At 33.6% G+C, this 16164-nt stretch overlaps 1 protein-coding gene and 2 pseudogenes across 1 annotated transcript; 1 reads left to right on the forward strand and 2 right to left on the reverse strand.

The window, feature by feature from the left end:
* Positions 1 to 359: 359 nt before the first annotated feature.
* LOC120196095 lies at positions 360 to 3104 on the forward strand. Its single transcript, XM_039197974.1, has 5 exons — positions 360 to 506; positions 895 to 1120; positions 1190 to 1551; positions 2241 to 2585; positions 2759 to 3104. Exons 1-5 carry the CDS (start codon positions 426 to 428, stop codon positions 3032 to 3034), a joined length of 1290 nt encoding a protein of 429 aa, XP_039053905.1. The 5' UTR covers positions 360 to 425; the 3' UTR covers positions 3035 to 3104.
* A 492-nt stretch (positions 3105 to 3596) lies between these two features.
* On the reverse strand, positions 3597 to 5005 carry LOC120196091 (annotated as a pseudogene).
* A 5085-nt stretch (positions 5006 to 10090) lies between these two features.
* Positions 10091 to 14531, reverse strand: LOC120196092 (annotated as a pseudogene).
* Between the last annotated feature and the right edge of the window lie 1633 nt (positions 14532 to 16164).

Consider the following 16164-nt stretch of genomic DNA (forward strand, 5'->3'; position numbering starts at 1 on the left):
ATTTTCATCTCTTCATCTTAATATTTTTGTCAAGTAATATATCCGTTAATTTTTTTAATCATTGATAACATGTACATCTACATACGTAATTATTTGAATCATGATGCAGAAAGTGATCCTATTTTTCATTAATGAAGTTGCTTAATAAGTTCTATTTAAAAATAGATTTTATGTCAAATAAAGTAACATTTAATTTTTAATTTTGATAATTTGAGATTATGATATAAGTTCAGGGAGCAAAACTATTATTTAGCCAAATAATAATAATAATTTATTGTATCTAACAGACTATGACTCTTCGCTTACATTTAGAATCTTACTTTAAAAATATGAGTTAAGACACAATAGCTTTTCAGTTACCTGTCCAATATATTCCCCCGCCAATATTCTCCCAACTCTCCTCCCCCTTCGATTCGCCGGCGAATATGTATCGCGGCCGCGAGCGGACATCTCGCGGTGGCCGGCCCTCATCTCGCGGTGATTATTCCAATCATAGTCACAGCCCTGTAAGTTCTTCTCTAACTTTACTAATTACTCATTTTTTACGCTTTTTTTAAAATTAAAATTAAAATTAATTACTTGAAAAGGTTTAGTTCTTAGTAAAATTGAAGGTGCATAGTTTGCTAAATTTGAAGAAATTTTATTTGCCGTTATTCAATGTCATTTATGTATTTACCATTAATTATAAAATGTAGAGTTAATTTTAGTTTATTATAAGGTTTGCCGATGGGGGAACCGTTTTTTTTTCCCTTTCGAAATCATGAATTTTGATTTCTATGGATTGTCAAAATTTCTTAGCAGATTCTCTGGTGCTAATGTTTCGGGTCACGAGTAACTAAAAAGTTTTTTCTTGTTCTTTTCCGTGGTTTAAATAATTTTGATCACCATCTCCAGGCTGGGGATTCTGGTGGAAAGTCTAACTATACTCAGGATGATGGAATGTTGGAAAGCCGAGGGAGACAATTTCGTAACATGTCTCGAAGTTGTTCAAGTTACTCTAAGCATGGGCATGCTGCTGTTTATGAATATAGGCCGAAAACACCATTGCCTTTTGGTACTGGATTTCAAGGTCAAAATGATACTCCTAAAACCCGGGACACTCCAAATGAGGCCCTTAAGGACAATTATCAGTCATTGTCTTGTCATTCGGGTTCTATCGGCTCAATCCCCGTTGTAGATAAAGACCAGAATGAACTCTCATCAGTTGAGGATACTGAGAGCTGTGCAGCTATACTGCATCATGATCTATCCAACAAGGTTAACATCTCCGATTCGGTAGACAAGTCCGAGAAATCCGAACCATCGCAAGAAAGGAGTCCCCAAAATAGTTCAGTTATCAATGATTCGAGTCTGGCTAAGTGCCAAGATGTGATTGAGCCTTTTGACATTTGCTTGCCCAAAATCGGAACTCCAGTCATGCTCAAACCATCTTTGCTTGTAAAGAATAGAGAAAAGCGGAATGAAATGAAAAGATCAACCGAAGGCCAAATAGGAAACATATTGAGACCCGGAATGGTGCTTCTAAAGAAATATCTGCCTATAACTGATCAGGTAAGGCTTGCTAAATGTTGTATCTCAATCTTCTAGCTATATGTGCTTCTAGAGAATTCTCTCGATAATTGCTATATCTCCAGTTTACCCATGAGCTACTTGTGTTTCCTTCTTGTTGATATGTCTATGCAACTTGAATTTGAGTATCTTATTTCTATGTTACTCAGACTCAGGTCCAAGTTTCTGATGTGAGTATGTGTCCGTCAAAATTTTCCATGTTTTCTATGTATTTGGAGGATCGATGGAGGTTTCATGTCCCTATATTCATGTGCCAGACACAGATACTTCAAGAAAAATGAAGAGTTGAAACGACAGTCTTATTCTAGTGGTGTTTGTGGTTATAATAACCATGGTGGGACTTGCAGCAACCTTGAGTGTTCAATGGCTCAACATCCATTGGTTTGAGGTGTTTTGACCTATACACACTTCATTATTCTTGAAATACCAATACTTAGCATTGGTGTCCAATACGTATATGAACATGGTTGTGAGAATATGACCATTGAAGGAACCTCCGTTACATGGAAAATATTCCTTTTTCAAGCACATACCTGTATTAATATAGGTTTTGACCATGTTATCGGTGTTTTTACATGTTTTAAAATGAATTCTTACAATGTTAGAAAAGGGTGAATGCGATTGGGACTGTGATCTGTGTTAATTTACTTTGTATCCTTGTATGTTTCTAGGTCAAAATTGTAAGAGCTTGTCGAGCTCTTGGTTTAGGTTCTGGAGGTTTCTATCAACCAGGCTACCGTGATGGTGCGAAGTTGCATTTGAGAATGATGTGCCTTGGCAAAAACTGGGATCCAGAGACAGGTATCTATGGAGATCTTCGGCCAATCGACAGTTCTGTTCCCCCTGCTATTCCTCGCGAATTCTATCAGTTGGTTGAGAAGGCAATAAAAGATTCGCATTCCCTTATTCAACAAAAGACTAAGGCTAGCCATGCAGAAGACAGTCTCCCATGGATGTCACCAAATATCTGCATTGTTAATTTCTACTCGGAAAGTGGTCGATTGGGGCTTCATCAGGTCTGAACTTTTAACCCCTTTTTTCATCCTTTTACGCATGCCATCGTCAAAAGTCCTTATCAGTACCCAACTATTTCCGCTTTAATTGAAATAATCCTTTCTTCCCGCCCTTTCCTCTAGGATTTCATAAATTTATTTTTACAACTGAAAGACTCAGCTCGTGTTGTTTGCAGGATAAGGATGAAAGCCCGAGAAGTCTACGTAAAGGATTACCCGTGGTTTCCTTTTCCATTGGAGATGCAGCAGAATTTTTATATGGTGACGAAAAGGAAGTCGAAAAAGCAGACAAGATTGAACTCGAATCTGGCGATGTGCTTGTATTTGGTGGTAAATCTAGACACATCTTTCATGGCGTGACTGCAATTAAGCAAAAAACTGCACCTGGAAATCTCTTGGAGGAAACAAATCTCCGTCCAGGTCGTCTAAATCTGACTTTTAGAGAGGACTAAAATCCTAGATGCAAGCTTTTGTTTGACCAACTTTTAATAAACAAAGAAGACAAGCTTTAATGTTAACTTTTTGTATGAATTTGTGCTTAACAGAAAAAGGAACATGCTTGTTGAATAGAATTTCATGCTTCGTATGTTCGACCGTTCACCGAATTCCGTACCCTTCATATTTAGCTCTAGAAGTTGACTTCTTTCTAATCTCCTAATCATGTACTGTTGATGATTTGCCAAGTCTTGCCATAGGTTCTTCATTTGCAATGCAACCACAGTATGTTTCTGGTGAGAGAGGGTATATAGACCTGCAATGCTCACCACACACATGCAACGTAGTTGTGTTTATATCTGACCGGACAGGGACTAGTTACAAGCCCAACTTTTCTGACCAGGCAGGGATTAGTCACAAGCCTCACGTTTCCGACCACCAACCGATTTGATCCGACAATATCCAACAACATCCACGATGAATTCAAGAGAAATTTCTTTGGATACAATCTAATAGAGCATCTAGTCACTAACACATAGTACACATTATCTTCTTCAAGTTCAATTGTGATAAATCAAGTACAACAAAGAAAAGCATGATAACTACACTTGAAAAAACAAACCCTACAAATTCCAATACAAATCTAGCGTCTTTACTCATTACACACAAATAAACACATAAAATCTAACCCACTAATCAAATTCCAATCCTACTGAACTCAATTACTACAATCACTATTGTTATTGTTGTCATTACTGTTATTAACTTTGCTATGATGATTACCGGAGTTGCTGATTACGGCACCCTTTTTTCCTTGCTTCAACTGCGAAATCTCCAGCTGAGTCTTCATGAAAACTGCATCCTCTGCAATTCCATCTCCTTAGCGAATTTCATCCTCTGCTTCTCCATCTCCACCACTTGTTGAAGCTTTGCTGTCTCCGCTTGCTCGTACGTTTCGCCGAACCGTAATATCGCCTCAGTCAATTCTTTAACCGAGTTCCCCCATTTTTTTCTTTTTTCACCTGAATTGGCACCCTTATGGACCACCCTCCTTGCCTTCTTTCCCTTCTTTCCTGTTGAAGGCGGTGGTAAACTATCGAAAGAATCCACATCATCATCATCCCTGTCATCCTCAGAGTCCATATCCACCGGACCCTGTTTCCTCTGATTCTTCAATACAACCATTCTCGGTTGCTTTTGTTGTTGGTGTAGTTGTTGTCGTCTTTCTTGGACTTGAGAAACTCGATATGGATTCAAACTGGATCGGATTCCGACTGGAATCCCCATCGGTACTTTAGACAAAAAGTCAGCACTTCCACTGCTACCACCGGCAGAGGCGGGGGAAGCTGAATTAGTAGGAATCCTCGCCGAGGATCCTATAAGTTGATCCAATTTCTCATAAAACACCCAGTTACTGGGCCCACCTCCGGCGGCAACCTTAGCTTTCTCCAATTTATACTTCTTCTTCACCGTATCGATTCGATTCTTACACTGAATATCCGTCTTCGGAGTTTTCGCATAACCCTCTCTGCTGCTCACAATATCCGCCACTTCTTTCCAATGCTTCTGCTTCAAGTTCCCACGGCTCAGCTCCAAATACCTCTCTCCCCACGCATCAATTAAAACCCCCGTAGCGCTTTCGCTCCAGCAGTCTTCCCTTCCACCGCCGTTACTCTTCGACTTCTGCGGCGGCGGAAGCGCCAGCACTATCGCCTTTTCGTGCAGATCCTGCTCTTCTGGAGGTGGCGAGTTCGGAGGAGGCGTGGCGGCTACCGCCATGGTTACACGACTATTAGACGGCGGTGACGGCGACGCCGGCGATGCAGATTCGGTAGTGGCCGCCTCTGGGTACGATTGGATCTCTTCGTCTTCTTCCATCGGAGATCCAAAAGATTTGATGATTACAAAAAATGGTGGAAAATTAGGGCTTCGACGAGAAACGGAGAATGGGATTTATTTTCGGTTTATTTTGTTTTTTTTTTTATTATCGGTGGGTGGTACGGAAAGCGAAGTGACGGCGTCGGTGAAGGAGGCATTGATTGGGGGACACGTGGAGAAAGGAGGGTTACGTGTAAGGATTTGATTGGTTGGAACGTGGATATTCAGTCACCGGCGTTAATTTTGGCAATATCAGTTCTATTTTGAGCGTTCATTTTCCGGTGGTGTACCGAAATTACCCTTTCTTTGCCAAAATTATAGGGGATTTTTGGTTTAAAGATTGTGGCATGTTTGGTTGGTCGAGAATCTCATTTTCGATAATATTTTATTATTAATATTAGATTTTTGTGATATATTATCGAGAATGTCATTACCTCTATTCCCTTAGGTATTGTAATATTACCGGCGTTTTGGATTAAAATGTCTTTAAATTTTTATTTTTTTTCAAAAATATATTTTTTCTGTTATTGAATAATAAAAATTTTATGAATGTTAAATTATAAATTTATCCTTAAATTATTTTAGATTTATAAAAAAAATCTATAATTAAAATTTTATATGAAGTTCATGAGTTAAAACTTTTTTTATCCTTTCATTAAACTTTTTTTATATTTTTAATTTTGTAAAAAAAATTATATAAATATTATGAATTTAATTTTTGAAAGAAAATATATAAATATTTTACAATTTGTAATATTATACAAATATATAATAATGATAATTTGGTCAAATATATATTCCAATAATCTTTTATTTTTTTAATCAAACACGGTAATCTTACATTTTTGCTAAACCAACCAAACACAAAATACAACATTTCCAATAATCTTATTCTCTGATAATCTTTTATTCTCACCGATAATCTTACACTCCGTGAACCAAATGCACTCTAAAACTTTTGTGGGTCAACGTAAACACTCAAGTCTAAAGGTATCTTCTTTGTTTTATATGTAGAAAAAACGAAACTATGATCGAGTCGGTGGATCCTCCCAGGGCCTTTTTACCTGAATAACATTTTTAAAACAACAAATAATTTTTATATTGATTTTTTATAAAGATACATATGATATAATACGTTTTTACAATATAATTTTAACAGCAAGTTTCTTTTTTGTTAGTGTCGTAGAAATCGATAAAAAAAAATTGAAGGTTGGATTAAAGTGAATAAAAAAGATAAATATATATGGTGTGTCAAAGATATACATTTGCACGAATTTAAACAAGACATGTTCATTTGGAGCTATCAAAGACTGTTCTTAACTTGATCAAACCTAGATCTTGAACGTTGCCAATCGTTGTCTTCTGAAATACTCGATATCCAATTATCAAAAATTATTTTTGACTGTTGTATTGGCATATATTTGATCAAGTTTAGAATGTCTTTAACAACTCAAAATTAATATGTTTTGCCATGAACTTCTTTAAAATATTATTTTATATATAGAATTTTTAAAATATTTAAATATAACCCTTTAAGCATACACTAATTGAGCGATTGGAGATACCACAACTAAAAAATTATTTAGTGAAACTCTTTTTATAAGCATGGAGAATAATTTAAGAAACTCTAGAATGCATGAATGCATTGGACAGAGCTTTCTTCACCCTAGAGGTTAAATTCATTCAAAACTCAAGCTTACGACTTATCTTATTCTATGGAGAATAAATTAACTCGAGAATGTACGAATGAATTGTTTTTATTTACATAGATTTCGATTCGAGCACCAAAAATGTTAAGAATGTAAGCATTTAATGTGAAATGGTTAAATGTATCTTTAAACAAATATTACTAGGCTCCTAATGTTTAAATGTGAAATGGTTAAATGCATTTGTACTTTTTCTATGTTAATAAAATCTAATGTTAAATGCTAGATAATAAAGATTAGATGTCTTACCTCCTAAGCCCTTGAATCTTTTTAACCTTCACCGATTTTGCTTCTATAAATTTTTTTGGGTTTAAGAAGAGAGAAAGAGGAAGATGAAATAATATTAGTAGGGGAGTGGATAAAACTAGATTTTACCTATAATCTCACGTCACGTTAGAGAGAAATAAGGGATGAATCAGCCATAAAATTCTGTAATGGGATAATGACCTTCTAGACCCTCTACATTGCTTACATATAAAAGACCCTTTTTCTAGGCTCAAATGGACTCAAATATCTTCCATTGAGATCCAACTTGCCTCAAGAGTTCAATTATGCACCAAAAGCTGACCCATATTCATCTTGGGTCAACTTTAATACGTTTATTAAAAAAATCAAACTATTATAAAAACTATTAAAATGATGTTAGTTTATATATATATATATATATATATATATATTACATTCAACTGTATATAATTTATTTATGTATTTAATATGATAACGTTTTAAAAAAAAATTGCACATATGTATGTCTTCACCCTAATAAACAAACATGTCAACAAGTTAGATAAATTTCAGTGTTCTTTTTCTTTTTATTTTAAAATTGGATACATTATTAGTATTGTAATTTAATCATAGAAACATATAGATATCAATGTTATTATAAAATTAATTGTTTTGATATTTTAATATATTTTAAAATAATAAAATGATGTTTAAGTAAACATATTTTAGTGCTTAGATTAAAACTTTGATTCTTTGCCAGTGATGTGAATGTGATTTACCCATCATTTTCATTGAAATTTCTACATTATTTATTAAAACAATCTAAAATTCGGCAACGAATAGAAGTTTAGTTGTTCAACGCATCCGTAGTGTAGTGATAAGATGATTTATAGTTCACAAGTTTAATTTTTTTAGATATTCCCATTGATTTTAATCTTTTATTTAATTCATAATTAATTTTAATTATTTTATGATATAAATATATTACTCTATATTTTAAAAATAGTGAAATAACTTAAAAATATTATATATATAAATTATTTTTTATTTTCTTGATTTTTTTTAAATATTTATGAAAAATACTTTAAAATTTATCAAATGATGTTTAAAAGTCATAAAATAAAGTTATTTTTCAAAATAAAATAAAATAACCTAAAAATTTAAAGTTCATAAGATAAAAAAAGAGATTAACTGAAATGAAAATAATAAAATATTTTAAAATTAAAATTAATTTTTTTATTAATATAGGGTAAATATAAGTTCAAAAATAACAACAATTCATTTACCATTGATGTCGTTTGGATCAAGATAAATTATACCCATCCTTTTAATATTAACCATGCTTCTGATTATTTTATTTTTAAAAAAATTATACAACACTTAATGTACCTATAATCTTTTAAATACTTTAAATCGATGGTAATTATATTTAAAGGTATACAAATTCATAATTTTCAAACGAAATTAACTGAGTTGAAATTCGATCGTTCATTTGATATTAACCTTATTTTTGAACGATTATTTGATATTAAACATAATAGTTAAACATGGTGTAAATTACTTATATGTGGTACAAGGATTGCCCATTTAAGTACAACAAATGTTCCTTAGACTCTAGGCAAAAACATAGAATATATAACACACACAAACACATATGTTTAAGATTTCACGAATGTCATAGCGACCCAATGTTCTTTACATTGAAAACAAGCTTGTTGGGACATAGTGTAGGACAATTCGAGCATTTCTAAATGAATGGTCGTCAAACATATACAACGAAGACAACAACATAATCCCGAAATTAAGGACAAATTATCCCACTAAATTCACAAACAAATTAGTGTAAATTAATGGGGTTTTCGGTTTATTTCATTTGACTAGGTTATAATTAATTAACTTGTCTTTCAAGACATCTAGCTAGTTTGATAGTTACGTTGGTCCAATGGTCCTGATTATATATATTTAGGGATGGTTGTGAGTCGGTCTGGTTTTTAATCTACTTGAACTTGATTCGAGTATATAACTCTTTTATCCGTCATCCGATTCGACTTGAGTTTAAGAAAGTCACGTCCAATCCACTCAACACAAATATATATATAATTTTTTAATCTTTATTAGGTAAAACATAGACCTAATAAAAAATATTTATATAAAAGAGAAGTATTATAGCAATTATCTCTAAATATATAAAAGTTCATTATACTATTATTCCTCGAGTGGATGGAGTTAGATATGTTTACTCTAAATCCAAACACGACTCGACTCAAACTTGAATTAAAAAAACAATCTTGTCTGATACAGACGAAACCTACTGAATTGGAGCCAAATATCCCTCCCTATATTTGAAATCAAATCAAGTTGAGACAAAACTTTTAAATAAGGAACAAAGTTCTCACATAACTTTTTCCCATCCGCAAACTTGGAATCTAAAACCTTATTTAAATTTGTTAAAAAAAACTTATTAACACAACCCAAAATAGATATTAGTGGTAATAATCAGCTTCGTTGTCACGGTACGTTGCCATTCACCTAACACAGATTTATTCATTAAAACAAATACTACTTTATAACTGTCCCAAACTATTAAAATAAAATTATCCCCACCTGCTAAAAAGACATAATATAAATGATTAATGTGAGCTTTTATAAATTATCGAATTATGAAAACTATATAATGTAGTTTTACACCTTTAGGGAACTAGGCTCGGGCTTCGCGTTATACCTTCGGGCTTTGGACAAAATGCATAATTTGAGGAGTAATTATATATAATATGTTCATTATACAAATCGGTACATGAAGTACTTAATTCTTCAAAATTGGTATTTAAACTTTCGTTTCTCTAACTAATGATAAATCCGAAAGAAATTAAGCTTGTTTACTCGGTGAAAATACGAATGGAGTCCCATCTCGAATACAAGCCTGATTATGTGTGCTCAAAATTAGCACAATAACCGAACCGAATACGAGTTTCTTTTAGTAAAACCCGAGTACAAGTGCGAGTTTCCTCTGGGAAAGCAAGCTAATCGGAAAAGATGGAAACCCAAATAGAAGGAAATAGAAGTAGTAATGGTTTGAAGAACAATTTATACTACATACTTGAACAACAAGATGTTCTATACCAAACTCTCCAACAGTCTCATTTGGACGCAATGCTATCTTCGTCCAAAGAAACAGACCGGTAAGCATTAACGAATATGTTTCGTTGCAAGTCGTTGCAAGTCGATATCAAAGGACCGATATATGACTGGATCATAGATTTTATGCCTAGGAGAAACTACTTAAAAGAGTACAGTCCTTAAACAGTGTACATTAAATACCAGGACAAGCCTACAACATGATAATTGAGCAAACGAAAACGAGAATGTTGAGAGTAGAGACAACAGGAAAATTCCGTACCGTATCTTCATCCAGAAATATTCCACATCATGCTTTCGTCTTGTCCATTGTGTATTCTTATAGGTCTGATCCTCATTCTACATTCTCAATTTCAGTCGATTTTCACGAAAGAATAGATCTTGCGAACAAACCAGAAGCTAGCATAGAAGCCGATTGTCCCGGTCAGGACAAAGAAAGCCTATGAAACGATTACCATGTACCCGAAGTAAAGGATGCCTGAAACCAGCTTGGTGATCTCCAACTTGGTAAAGAAGTAGAAAACCAAGTACAGGAAAAGGTAAAGAGCAGAGGAACCAGCAGTCAAGTAAGATCTCCACCACCAACGGTAGTCTTCACTGCACAACTGGAAGTAGCAAAGCACGACCGTTATCTCCGCACAAGTGATTATTAGAATAACGAACACTATGAAAAGGAAGTCGAAGATGTAATAGAACTGGTTTAGCCATATTGATGTCAAGATGAAGAAGAGCTCAATAAATACAGCCCCGAATGGAAGAATGCCTCCGATGAGTATTGAGAAGACTGGTTTCATATACCATGCCTGCTCGGCTATCTGTCTAGGAATTTTGCTGGTCTTCACAGGGTCTTCAATGGCTGGCTTTTTGAAACCAAAGTAACTGCCGACAAAGACCAAGGGAACTGATATACCGAACCATAAGCAAACAAGAGCAAACATTGTACCAAATGGCAGAAGATTGCTCTCCCCAAATTAGTGCATTCAGCACAAAGAATATGGCAAACAGGATACCCGGAAACATAAACGCTGTTTTCAAGGCAATTCTCTTCCACTCCATGCCCTTGAACATTTTGTATAGACGAGCCGAAGAGTAACCGGCAAATATTCCCATGAAAACCCACAAGAGAACCATAGAAGTCATGAGCCCTCCACGATTGGAAGGAGATAAAAAGCCCAGTAACGCAAATATCATTGTCACGAGAGACATCGAAAAAATCTGGACACCTGTGCCGACATAAACACAGAGTAAACCGTAATTGATTGGAGGCCTAAAGACATCCCATGGACAAGTTTCCATCCCGTTTCTTCCTGAGCCTCATCCTGGGTTTCCAACTGATTATAGTTTGCAATATCTTTGTACAACGTTCTCATCATGATCATGGCCACCATGCCAGATAAGAAGAGAACAATCATCAACGAGTTTATGATAGAAAATCAGTGTATCTGATCATCATTCATCAGAAGGTATGTGCCCCAGCGAGAAGCCCATTTGATATCTCTCCTGAAGAAAAAAAACCATAAATTAACCTATGCATTAGGATATGCAGCGGGAAAATGATGACAAGAATGAGAATGGGAGGGCCTGAGCCGCCTGACTCCCGAGTACCTTGAAAGTTACATCATATGTAAAAACAACTTCCTTGCCTATGTCAACTTCTTGTGGAACAGTGCTACCTTGAATTAGATTTTTGGTATCCTTATTGCATGTTGTTACCTGGGGGTTCTTCTCATCCCATTCCTTGTATTCATGATTAATACTGTTTACAAGAGACACAGATGAGTCATTTGATAAACAATAGAAAATAACCCTGGTCCGAAAAACGTTAGCTTCTCATGTTGCATGATGAAGACAAATTCCATCACAATTTCACACCCCTTTTGAGTAGCATATTTCAAATGAACAATTAAATTTGCTAAGTTAGAATCAAATTGAAGACTGCATTGAAACAACTCTTAAGGACTAAGTTATAATCAAATCTGCAAAACCTAACTAAATGTCAAAACAAATGCAAATGAACGAAAAGAAAGTAAAAAAGGAATTGATATAAAACCTGTTCGGAGTAACCTCAAATCCAACAATTCGAGCAGCATCAGTCTCAGTATCCCTGTGAAACATAACCCTGAAGCTCAAGTGATTGTTGATAAAATACTTCTCCTCCTTGCTCTGCAATGACACAGGAATGGCTAAGAAAACATAAAAAACACATAAATCTTTGAAAGTAATACGAACTTCCCAGAGCATCATACCCCAGCATAATTCCCTTTGAACCCAACACGGAAACCATGTTCATATGTTGTTGACTGACTCCCATCTCTCCTTTGTGAAGGTTGTCGAGAATCCTGTGCATCAACTCCATATAATTTAGTATGAACATGCACCATATAATAATACAAGCAGTAAAAGGAGTGAAAACAAACATTAAAGAAATAGAGGGTAAGAATCACATAAAACATCTCCAAAAAGAAAAAGGAACAAGGAAATATGAATCCAAGGCATCACATTTATTACTTACATGTTAACTCGATATTCATCGTCAATTTTTTCCTTGAAATTCTTTGCAGATTCAACATCAAGTTTTTTTCGACAAACTACTTTGCAAGGCTGATCCTCCCTCATTTCGAACTAAAGAACAAAAAATGATAAACACGAAATGAGATTGAAGATATAAAGCTTTTAATAAAGAACACTTGTCACCAACAGCATATGAATACAAAAGGTACAGATTCTCACAGTGTAGACAGAATTCTCTATACGGTCACCACGTAGCACCTCCCCCAAATTTCAGCATTGTTCAGGATCTTGGGTGGCTTACTGTAGTTCAAGTAATAATAGTCATATGGCAGTTGAGTCTTTGTAGATGACAATTTGTTCACTTTTACATAAAGGGGATCACCCTGTTTAGAATCAGAAAAAGGACAATTTAAGTCTTAATACAATAATAACAATAAAGGAGATAAAAACCATGAAAAAAAAAGATATTGAAGACTTTAACAAAATTCAGAAGCAGAACAATATAATCTGAATATTCTCTCCACAGATCCCTTGCCTTCAAAATTAGGAAACGGACAATTTTTTCAAGCAAAGTAATATGTACCCTTGAGGATACTAAAGAAAAATGCAAAACAGCGTTGCAGGCTTACCAACATTAGATCGTACAAACAAATAGCCCCGGTGCCACATAAAATTAACACCAAATATGCTTTTATGCTTTTAACCCTATATAGTCGATAATCTTTTGAAACTTCGAAAAATTATTGTATTTATCTTCATAGTTTTGGATATTCATTGGATTTAAGGAAATAAATTACGAGAAACACATCTTTAATTTCAGAAGATTTTAAGAAAAAGAAAAGGTGTGATGCTGAGAAAGAATGACGTAGCCTTTATTTCTTGATATCGATAATCGTGAGAGAGTAACTGAGAGCTCTAGTATTCCTCAATTCTCAAACCACGCCAAAAGCCCCCGGTGATCAAATGGCTAAGTTATAAGCTTTATAAAAATTAACCATGCATAACAGTAATGATATTATGAGCTTAAAACTAGATCACGTCAGGGATCAGCAAAGGGTGTTTGCAATTCACATTACACCATAATCAGGAAACGCGGTCCATTTTGCAAGTCAAATATGAAATAATTAACACAGACAGGCCAGCTTTCGGTTGCATTCTAAAACACTCTTTATAAGCTTGCGCCAAAAAATATTACGAAACGCCAGCTTCCAGTTACATTCTAAACATTCCATCATTTGTTAAGCAAAATATGGTTATCCCAGCATTAAGATTCAAATGGTAGTAGCAAACTATGCTGCTCCAACTCTTCATTTTTGTGCAGGTACTGACAGGCATGCATGGATACATCATCCATGTATTTGACCTCCAAAGATCAATCAAATTCACGGAAACTCCTAGAAAAATCCGAGTCCGAAATCCGAATATTAAAGGCAATCAGGCCCGGAAACAAAATTTTATACTGGGGAGTGCCAACTTAGGAACCTATATTAGAAAGTTAGAGGGTGCGAAATACAAAATTAGAAAGGGGTGAAATTAAACTAGAAAAATACAAAGAAAATATCTAAAACTATACCACCATCGGTCCATCTCTGGTAGCAAATGTTGTTAAGCTTACGGTAGTACTAGTACACCATTTCAGAACCAAAATCCAAAACAAGCAACGCAATCACCATTAAAACGAAACTAAAATCAAAATCCAAACTTTTTTTTAAAAAGGAAACCGCAGAAGGAGAAAGAAAACAAGTACAGATCAAAAAGAGAAATGAATACACCTGCACATCAGATCAACACTTAAAATCCCTAGATCAAACTACAATATCCCATCAACAAAAAACAAAAACTCACCCACGAATCCCACAAACATTAAAGATAAAACAAGAAAAAAGAGAAAATCCAGAGCGGGATATTGGAAAAAAAAGTACCCTTTGAAAATCACGAGGAGCTACACCCGGGAGATAGAAGGAATGAGCAGTGGATAGCAGTAGCAGAAAAGCGAAGAATAGAGTCTTCTTCTTCGTACCCATTTCTCTGTTTCAACAGAGATTGAAAGAGAAGTCCTAGAAGATAGTTGACAGAGACTGGGATAGACAATATATGTGTCACAAACACGGTTAATTGCATTATAAGTCCTCCTATAGTTGATCTTCCAACTTTAAAACATTCAAATTAAGTACTTAAAGTGTTGCTATTCTACCAAATATCAGTTAATTCCTGTTCTTATTAACTTTTTTTAGTAGTATGTGATAATTACAAATTAATATTAGTTCATAATTTTTTTAAAAAATGACAATGTATATATACTTTACAGTTATAACGGTTTAAATTCAATACCTCAAATAACGACAACACTTCTTTAAACCTTTGAGATTACTCAAATATGATAAGGAGCATATTTATAATATTTAAATAATAAATATGTATGTAGTTATTGTATAAATATTTTTTAATTTATTTTAGTATAGTTTTTTAATAAAAATTGTTAATTTTATTAAATTAAAATATTTAAATTACAATGAAAGTTTACCACTATAAGTATAAATTAAACACATAATAAATACAATTTTCTATAATCATTAATATAAGAAACTAGTCACTTAAATTACATAAATGTCATACAAAAGAAAGATTAAAAAATATAACTAAATAAACTTGAATAAAAGGTAAAATAAATAAGTCTGACTGCAACGATAAATAAACCATAAAAGATGATCAAACTATTAAAAGGTTACTGGCAATGACAAATCGCAACTCAAAATTGAAGGACATGAGAAGATTATACACAAATGCAAATATGGTATCTAAATCTAATTTGAGAGTTCAAAGCATAGAAGATCAACATGATAACAAATCAACGCCATCTTACGTAGTTGTGAATATGTCAAATTCACTTTAAAAAAATATAAACAAAAATAACAATCAAATAAATGAAAATTTCCCAAAAGATAAACAACATGTTGTAGATGAAGAGAAAAATGTTTTATAAAAACAAAATTATTAAAAATTAAAAATAAGAATATAATATTACCCCTAATCATAAAGATGAATAGTAAAAGAGATTAAACACGACGTAAATTTGAACTTATTTATATAGATACATATCTTAATCTATATATTTAGATATGTTTTATGTTCAAATTAGTATATAATATTTAAGTTCCGTATAAATTAATAAAAAGGCCTAATTGATACAATAATATTTTATGTCATTAATTATGCACAACTAGGCTTCGGCCATTTCAAATAATCCACAAAAGCGTTAACATATAAGCAGATAATTTCGTCTCGATTTAAATCGAATATAATTTAAATAATTATAAAATATACTTTTTAAAATTTAAATTTACAAACATTGATGTAAAACTATTTACAATGTCTATTATATTAAAATTAAAAAAATAGTTATTTAAATATATTGGTGAATCTGAGTCTTTAATCCTTTTAAACTAAGTTGGTAGAGCACAAGGTTCTTAACCTTGAGGTTGTGGGATCGAGTCTCATGGAGGGCATTTTCATAATTTGGAGGTCTCCTACGGAAGCTGCTCTCAACTTAGTATTGGAGGCAGCCTACTATCTTACCTCCCCCTTACTCTATTATATATGAGAACAAGGGACAACCATTTTATATGTCTTCTCTAAGTTTATCTATAGTATGTTTAGTCCATTATCAATTCCTAATCCAATTAGAAAAGTAA

The sequence above is a fragment of the Hibiscus syriacus genome, unplaced genomic scaffold, assembly GCF_006381635.1.
Source record: "Hibiscus syriacus cultivar Baekdansim isolate YM2019G1 unplaced genomic scaffold, ASM638163v2 tig00117026_pilon, whole genome shotgun sequence".
In the NCBI taxonomy this organism is placed as follows: Eukaryota; Viridiplantae; Streptophyta; class Magnoliopsida; order Malvales; family Malvaceae; genus Hibiscus; species Hibiscus syriacus.